Here is a 9,196-nt window from a genome sequence, read left to right on the forward strand (position 1 = left end):
CAAACAAACATTGGACAAAAAGGTGCTCTGGTCCCACCTACTTTCTAATTATTGGTCAATGAACTGTCATTAAAAAAGTAGTGTTGCTTTTTACTTAGGGGCTGAGTTCATTCTCCGGCTGCGCAGATTGCCACGTTGCTGCAGAAAGACACCGGACTACGACACCAGAGGATATTGTCTGGTCACTCCAGGCTGTTTATCACACCGGTGTTTTAGGATTCTGCCGGGGAGCGTGCACTCTATTGGAATACAATTGTCAGTGGAAATGCTGACCGATATGATAGTGGAGGAAGAGTTTGAGCTCAAGGATGAGGAGCCATGGTATGGCAAACAGGACCTTGAGCACGGTAAGAGACTTGTGTTGCGGGCGTTGAAGGGAGGGATAGCTTGGTTGCGTCCTAAACAGCCGCAGCTGAGAGGAAACCATCACCAGCCTCCTATTGCAATACGACTCCACTATTCTACAGTCATCTGAGGTTACAGATTGGAAAATAATTACAAGGTTATTTTAAACTGTACTAGACAAAATCAGTGAATAGCCTCACGGTTATTGCACGTAGGCTGATTACATTTTCAGTGGCAGACATGCAATTGCCAACATTGCAACCGCAAGTCTCAAATGATACCATTTTCATAGACCCACATCCATTCCATTTTAAAAACACTTTAAAAAAAAATGAAAGTCTCAACAAAATTAGTGATTTGTATCGAACACATTATCTTATTGTAAATGGTAACACTCTTGTGACACTCACACAGTCAGTAATAGTGGGGTCTATATTGAGAATTACTGAGAGCCTTCTTGTTGCCAGGATATCCTGAGGCTGTCACTTCCCATGTTGTTTTGTGTGTGTAGTCTACAGTTTTTGCGGTTTGTTTGGGCACTATTTGCATGTATATGTGTACTGCATGATTATTGTGCACCTACCTGTATGTTGTTGATCATGACACTCAGTACATTACGTGGCTGGCTGCAACCTGGTCTCAGAGCATTTTGTATTATTCTGTATGTAAATCCAATACACTCCGTTTCGTATATTATGTATTCATTTGTGGATGTCCATCACCCATTTTGTATGATATGTTCTGAATTATAATTTGTAATGTTATGAATTTACAAAGTGTACAATATGTTATGACTTTACAATATGTTACGAATTCTAGCTAGGTGGCTAGGATGCTAACGTTAGCTAGGTTAGGGGGTTAGTTTAAAGGAAGGGTTGGCTAAAGGGGTTACGGGTTAGCTAACATGCAAAGTAGCTTAAAGTAGTAAGTAGTTGTAAAAAGTTGCTAAAATACTAAAGTTATCCGCAATGAGATTCGAACTCGCAACCTTTTGGGTTGCTAGACGTTCTCGTTATACAAAACAAAAGGTTAAATTGATACACCTTTATTTTGTTAGGGTTTCCACACAGCCATATTTCCATGTTACAGTGCTTGTTTACAGAAAACCGGTGGACTACCTGTGCAAATTAGCTATCCGCGTCTCCGAACACGTGTGTAAATGCAAGTCAGACGCCACAAACGTGTTATCACTGAAAAATACTGTCGGCTGCAACTGTGTTAAAACCGCTTAAATCTGTGTGCAGTAAGTGTATTTTGCATTTGGAAATAATATGTGATATGAAAGTAGAGAGATTTATGTTTCTAGAACCATACTGCAATTGAGAATCGATTTAGATGGAGCTTTTGGCTGTTTTGGCTTCCAGAGCCAATTCACCTTTAAACAGAACATGTAAGGACCTTGGACTAAAATGAGTAATGTTAGCCCAATATTGGTCTGAAGGAGCCTAACATACTGTGTGTACACATTTGTGAAAGTGTGAACTGATCCATGTTTAGTGTGTGTATATGTAACAGTGATAACCGTACTCTCCTTGCGTTGTGTTTTGTCCAAATAAATCACCCCAGCCAGTGGTCCCAGTTGAGCATTATTTATTATATGTTGTTTAAATAGGAAACAGCACGTTAGTTGTGCAGGGCTTAATGATGTTGGCTGTCGATGGTAAAATCTGTAGCATGAAAACATCTGTTAGCAGTGGGCGTATGTGACCATTACATCGGTGCATGCTAACTAACACACTTATTTATATACAGCAATCATATACCAAAGCACATCCCAGAAAGCCACTCATTCCCGAACAGGTACCATATACCCACACATGTATAAATCAGCAACACATTGTAAAATATAGAAAACAGTATTCAGAACGTGACCTACCCCTTGCGTTACATTTTCATACTGGGGATCTCTCGCGAACTCCCCTTTCTGAAAGCGGGGCCAATAACAACGCGCCTTATTGTCATCGGAATTGAACCAACCAAGAAGAATGCTTGAACATTAAATGCACCTTTCTTTAGAGGCAAGTTGGAAACATAACCAACCCTGTTACATGTACAATGAATGTGTTTTGTTTGCGTGTATCTATTTACAGATCTCCATTTGGCGGCTCAGCTGGGTAAGACCCTGCTGGACCGGAACCATGAGTTGGAGCAGGGGCTGCAGCAGATGTTCTCCACCAACCAGGAGCAGCTGCAGGAGATTGAGGTAGCTGGTCTAAATATGATCATACTAGGCCACTGAGAGCAAATACAAACACACACACTACATTGTAGGTTACATTTTTTCCCACTGATGTAGAATCAGTCGGCAACATAAGATGTGTAATATGAATGAATCACTTTTTAAACCTTGCTCTGAAGGTCACTATGGCTGGAATATTGCTTGTTAATAAATTACCATTTTGCAGATACTGTACCACTGGAGTAGCCCTACATTCATTCACCAAACTGACTTGGTCTTAGCTAACCTGTCCTTCGGAAAGTATTCAGACCCCACAACTTTTTACACATTTTGTTAGGTTACAGCCTTATTCTAAAATGTATTGTTTTTTTTTCCCCCTCATCAATCTTTACACAATACCCCATAATGACAGCAAATACATTTTTTTTTCTTCAATTTTGGCTAATTTATAAAAAATAAAAAAATAAACATTTACATAAGTATTCAGACTCTCAGTAGTGTAACGACCCTGGGTTTATAATCACTAATACCGACTCTTCCGCATGACCATGCTTTTGTGGCACAGTCGATAGCACACTGGACTTCGGGCTAGAAGGTTGAGGGTTCGAGGCCTGCTCTCTGCCTGTTTCATTACATTGGTGTCAGAAGGGATCAGACCTTGCATCCATGACAGTGCGTGTGCTTGGCCGGTGAGCGCGTTCCTGTAAGACGTAGAGTCGCAAGGTAGCGCGAGGACACTCTCTTTGAAAGGAGGGAGTAGTGTACCGACACTGGGTTTATAAGCGCAGATATCGACTCTGCCGCACAAGCATGCTTTTGCGGCACAGTCGCTAGCGTGCGGGACTTCGGGCTAGAAGGTTGAGGTTTCGAAACCTGCTCCCTGCCTGTTTCATTACAGTACTTTGTTGAATCACCTTTGGCAGCAATTACAGCCTTGAGTATTTTTTGGTATGATGCTACAAGCTTGGCACACCTGTATTTGGGGTGTTTATCCCATTCTTTCACTCAAGCTCTGTCAGGTTGGATTGGGAGCGCAGCTGCACAGCTATTTTCAGGTCACTCCAGAGATATTCAAGTCCGGGTTCTGGCTGGGCCACTCAAGGACATTCGGAGACCTAAGACTTGTCCTTGGCTGTGTGCATAGGGTCATTGTTCTGTTGGAAGGTGAACCTTTGCCCCAGTTTGAGGTCCTGAGCACTCTGGAGCAGGGTTTCATCAAAGATCTCTCAGTACTTTCTCTTGATCCTGACTATTCTCCCAGTCTCTGCTGCTAAAAAACACCCCCACAGCATGATGCTGCCACCACCATTGGGATGGTGCCAGGTTTCCTCCAGATGTGACGCTTGGCATTCAGGTCAAAGAGTTGAATCTTGGTTTTATCAGACCAGAGAATATTGTTTCTCATGGTCTGAGTCCTTTAGGTGCCTTTTGGCAAACTCCAAGCAAGCTGTCATGTGCCTTTTACTGTCAGTGACCATCGGGTTCTTGGTTGCCTCCCTGACCAAGGCCCTTCTCCCCGATTGTTCAGTTTGGCAGGGCGGCCAGCTCTAGGATGAGTCTTGGTGGTTCCAAACATCTTCCATTTAAGGATGGAGGCCACTTTTCTTGGGGACCTTCAATGCTGCAGAATTGTTTTTGGTACCCTTCCCCAGATCTGTGCCTCTAACATGCCCTGTCAACTGTGGGACCTTTTTATATATACAGATGTGTGCCTTTCCTTGTCATGTCCAATCAATTTAATTTACCACAGGTGGACTCCAATCAAGTTGTAGACACATCTTAAGCATCATCAATGGAAACAGGATGCACCTGAGCTCAATTTCGAGTCTCGTAGCAAAGGGTCTGAATACTTATGTAAATAAGGTATTTCTGTTTTTTTATTTGAATCAATTTGCAAACATTTCTAAACCTGTTTTCACTTTGTCATTATGGGGTATTCTGTGTAGATTGCTGAGGATTTTTTTGTTTGTTTTATATTTAATCCATTTTAGAATAAGGCTGTAACATAACAAAATGTGGAAAAAGTCAAGGGGTCTGAACACTTTCCGAAGGAACGGCACCTGTCCTGTATGTAAACAAAAACAGGACTTCGGTGTTCAAAAGCAATAAGAAGCTTAGCTCAACTGTTTGACGTCATTAGGAAACAACCCTGCGCACAGACCAACAAGTCCACCAATGGGAGCCGAAAGTCCACATTGACAAATCTCTCCCCCAAATCTCTTTTCTTGTCAGGCTCTTCCGATCGTTAGTTTCCTCTCGTTAAATGGGATCAAGTGAAAGCCTGTCTGGATTAGCTCATGACTTAATTGGTCCTTGCATTGCATGGACAGGTATTTGTCTAACTATCTTTAAGGCACCTTTAAGACACCTTTCACCTCCTCTCTGTAAGGAGAGCAGTGGCCAACGGCTTTATGCTTCCTTCAGTAGCCAAAGGCTTAGTCAAGGTAGTGAACTTTCACATAGTTACTACTGATGTTATCCTGCCTCTCAACACTGAGTATCTAAGGCTGTGTTTAGACAGCATAGCCTAAGAGAACTTGGTGTGCAAATGCTCTTTCCTGCCTCGCACCTCATGATATATGATGGTGTGTTTAACAACCTACATTTTGGGGTTGCCTAATAGTATCCTCACTATATTCACGGGATGTATCCTGCTGAGTACTCACACACACATGTTCTCAGTTAGGGTGGTGGTACAAACAACATGACATTTTCGTATCAGACCTTTCTGCCTTTCCTCCATCATCCTGACTAGTGACCACTTAAGTATGAACTCCTTGCTTGTTCACAAGGGTCGACTTGAGCTATAGGCGCCGGGCATGCGGCACAGGTCTGATTTGTACAGTAATTTCCAAACAAATAAGTATGAACAACCGATCTGTACAAAGATAAGCAAATATGTGCACTGCGCAGGTGCTAGCTTTGGGCAACCATGCTGGAACAAGCAGTATGTGTTCGGTGAGCAGTCTCAACGAGTTCACACAAACAGGTGATGCATTCAAAGGGTGTTCTGGTGCAAACCTGTTCGTTCAGCACACAACCAACCACAGGGGATTTTAACATTAACCAAAAATGGCAATTCCACAGTAACAGAATGATGCTGAGACTCCCAATTTTCCACTTTCAAATGTACGAAAAATAAAACCAATGATCGCAAAGTAAAAAAAATAAATTAAAAAAAAAAAAAACGTACAAGGACAACTTTGAACAATTTCCACAGAAAATGACAAAAACACGTTTACTTGAAGAACAGTGCAGAGGCAACGTTTGGTAACAGAATGACGGCACAAACAGCACAGACCATCATTCTGTTACCGTGGAATAGCCCAAGAGGAGCCTAAGACCAGGTACAGACACCACATATAGATATGGTCAGATACATGGGATTACAATTCTAAGCACTGAAGGCATTGGCCTCATAATAAGCACTGTAAAGCATTTTAAGGTCCTTTGTTGACCTGCTGTCAGTTAGATGGTCTCTCCAGTAATTAAAATAGAACGGGACAGTTGGTACAGTCAGTAATAGTCGGACATCCTGGAGTTAAACGCCAAGACAGAGGTCTTAGACTAGAGGGTAAAAACCTCTACAGGATCGGTGCCCCCCTCCCCGCTGGACGGTTGAGCTAACGAGCGCTATTGTGATTTACATGACGTTGTAAGTAATAAGAACATTTTCCAGGACATAGCTATGTCTTATATGGGCATAAAGCTTAAATTCTTGTTAATCCAACTGCACTGTCTAATTTACAGTACCTAATACAGTGAAATAATACCGTGCTATTGTTTGAGGAGAGTGCACAGTTATGAACTTAAACGTTTCAATTAACCGATTTAGGCACATTTGGGCAGACTTGATACATTTTGAACAGTAATGCAACGGTTCATTGGATCAGTCTAAAACTTTGCACATATACTGCTGCCATCTAGTGACCAAAATCTAAATTGCGCCTAGAGTTCTAAGTCATGTAATGGCCTTATTCTTGCATTTCAAAGATGATGGAACAAAAAGAGACTGCATGTTTTTTTAATTTGTATCTTTTACCAGATCTATTGTGTTATTCTCCTACATTAATTTCACATTTCCACAAACTTTAAAGTGTTTCCTTTCAAATGGTATCAAGAATATGCATATCCTTGCTTCAGGTCCTGAGCTACAGACAGTTAGATTTGGGTATGTCATTTTAGGTGAAAAAAAGGATTGGATCCTTTAACAGAGGAATATAGGCTTTTTATTTTCAGGTAATGGTTAGATAGATATGTAAAGTTCAAGGTACTATTGTCACCTATTCAACTACTGTGACTGTGTTACTCATCTGTCAGTATTGTGACACTGCTATTGTTTTTCACTTTGGACTTAAGATCTTTGTACATTTTTGACTGCAAGATCAGTAAAGTATCTTGTAATTGTAATTATTCGGCCTACCTCATGCCTTTTGCACACAATGTATATAGACTTTCTTTTTTTTGACTTGTTGACTTGTTTATTGTTTACTCCATGTGTAAATCTGTTATCTGTTCACACTGCTATGCTTTATCTTGGCCAGGTCTCAATTGTAAATTAGAACTTGTTCTCAACTAGCCTAACTGGTTAAATAAAGGTGAAAAAAATAATTAAATAAATCTTTCACATGTAATTGAACCAGCTCAAAGTTCCATTGATGTATTTTTCAACTGAAGTGTCTCTCTGAAGGAGATCCCTGAGTGATGTGGGTTAGGGCTTTATCCTCCTATGCCTCGTCTGCCAGTCAGTTAATATCAAAATCTAATGATTTGAATTAGTCGTGATGGTTAAGCCTAAATTCGAAGGCACACGGGGATCACTTAGGAGTCCTTCAACAAGTGGCAGTGACCCATCCTGATAATGCTAAGTGGTATATGTCCCAGCTCCATGCTTGCATAAAGTATTCTGGTCACAAAGCCACAGTGTTTTGCCAGTTCAAAAGTGTGTTCGGTGCTACTGGTCCTCTTCACTGACCTGTTTTGCAATGGATCATTGTTCTGGAAATTGAATTACAGGAATGAGAGGACTTGCACACACTGTAGCAGTCATAATGGAACCATAATTAAATGCTTGATCAATACTTACATACAGTAAAAACTCTATCACCTGACAAACACTGGACCCTATTAGTGGACCAAAAAACTGTTCTATCCATCCTATTTCAATGGCAATTACCTTTGACCTCCTCCCAGTACCTGACTAAGCAGGTGGATTTGCTGAGGCAAATGAATGACCAGCATGCTAAGGTATACGAGCAGCTAGATGTGGCAGCCAGAGACCTGGAGCAGGGCAACCACAGGCTGATTCTGGACAACCGCGTCGCCCAGCAGAGGATCAACTGGTGAGACTCAGGACTTTGATTCCTTTCTGAAAATAGTAACTGTAATTTTTTTTTACCCCCAGTATAAATACTTAGATGCCAAATTTACTAAGAGGCAAGGTTTTGGCTAAATTAATTTTCTCCACAAAGCTCAGTAATTCGAACCACTTCTATGCTTGTCCTCTCTCTCAGCCTGACAGAAACGATCAACAGTCTTGAGACCCACATGGAGGACTTGCAGACCCAGGTGGAGGAGCTGAGGACAGCCCAGTCTGACCGGAGCAGGAGAGAATTGGCCGAACAGAGACACAACCTTGGAGCACAGAGTGTGTCCTGCCTCAAGGAGCTGTATGACCTGCAGAAAGACAAGTGCGTGTGTGCATGTATGTGTCCTGCAGCTGTGCAATTGAACCTGGTGCCAACAAACCGCTAATGTTATTGTTAGTCTAAAACATCCATTCCGCCACAGAACCAGATGTGTTCAGCTTTATTCAGCTCAAATCAATGTTGATCAATTTAATTCTCATCTCAACCATGCAAACCAAGACTAGGTTGAGAAGAGAGTAGATGGAGATGGAACCCAAATGAGCTGGCCTTATTCTGCAGTGGGAATGGTCACCGTGAACACTCATTTCCTGCACTCTGATTATAGTAACTAAACCATTTGGAGATTATGTGCATGCTAAGAGAGGGAACACAATAACAAACAATAAACAGAGGAAGTTACCTTAAATGTTATTTTAAAGTACAGTAACAAGCATGTGCCTTGAGAGGAATGTTCTACTTCAGCTAGCCTGAATGTTTGTCACTGGCCAAGTTAAAGTACATCATTCCAGGAACTGTGTGTCTGGCCAAGTTACAGGTCTTTCTGAAAGTTTTTATAGAAACTGCACTATCAATCATCAATGGTGTCAAACCAGCAGTCATAGAGCCTCTTCTCATCTCTTCCCCTTCTAGTGATCTGCATACTGTGTATTCCCTTTCAGTACATATTAAGTAAAGGAGACAGGCAGAGAGACACTTGACTATTGAGATGGGTCCATAGTCTAATGACTATGTATTACTGCCATTTTCAGCCGTGTGATGACTGGGCTTCCCCCAGGTCACCCAGACCACCTAATCTGGGCCAAGGCTTTTCGGACATAATCCCCTGCAGATAAATCTTTCAGAAGGAGGTTAAGTCTAGCCTGTATACACACACTAACATACACACACAGTTTAGTAGCCTGTTTTAGCATGCAATACAAAACCACTGATAAAGCACATACAGTACCAGTCAAAAGTTTGGACACCTACTATTCAAGGGTTTTTCTTTATTTGTACTATGTTCTGCATTGTAGAATAGTAGTGA

The 9,196-nt window shown here is 41.5% G+C and overlaps 1 protein-coding gene across 1 annotated transcript; it reads left to right on the plus strand.

Annotated features, from left to right (window-relative positions):
• The first annotated feature begins 228 nt into the window (after positions 1-228).
• Positions 229-8,908, plus strand: LOC121844899 (cerebellar degeneration-related protein 2-like). Its single transcript, XM_042315377.1, has 4 exons — positions 229-347; positions 2,436-2,548; positions 7,718-7,866; positions 8,038-8,908. Exons 1-4 carry the CDS (start codon positions 266-268, stop codon positions 8,276-8,278), a joined length of 585 nt encoding a protein of 194 aa, XP_042171311.1. The 5' UTR covers positions 229-265; the 3' UTR covers positions 8,279-8,908.
• Positions 8,909-9,196: the final 288 nt, after the last annotated feature.

This window comes from Oncorhynchus tshawytscha, unplaced genomic scaffold (assembly GCF_018296145.1).
Source record: "Oncorhynchus tshawytscha isolate Ot180627B unplaced genomic scaffold, Otsh_v2.0 Un_contig_18411_pilon_pilon, whole genome shotgun sequence".
NCBI classification, from domain to species: domain Eukaryota; kingdom Metazoa; phylum Chordata; class Actinopteri; order Salmoniformes; family Salmonidae; genus Oncorhynchus; species Oncorhynchus tshawytscha.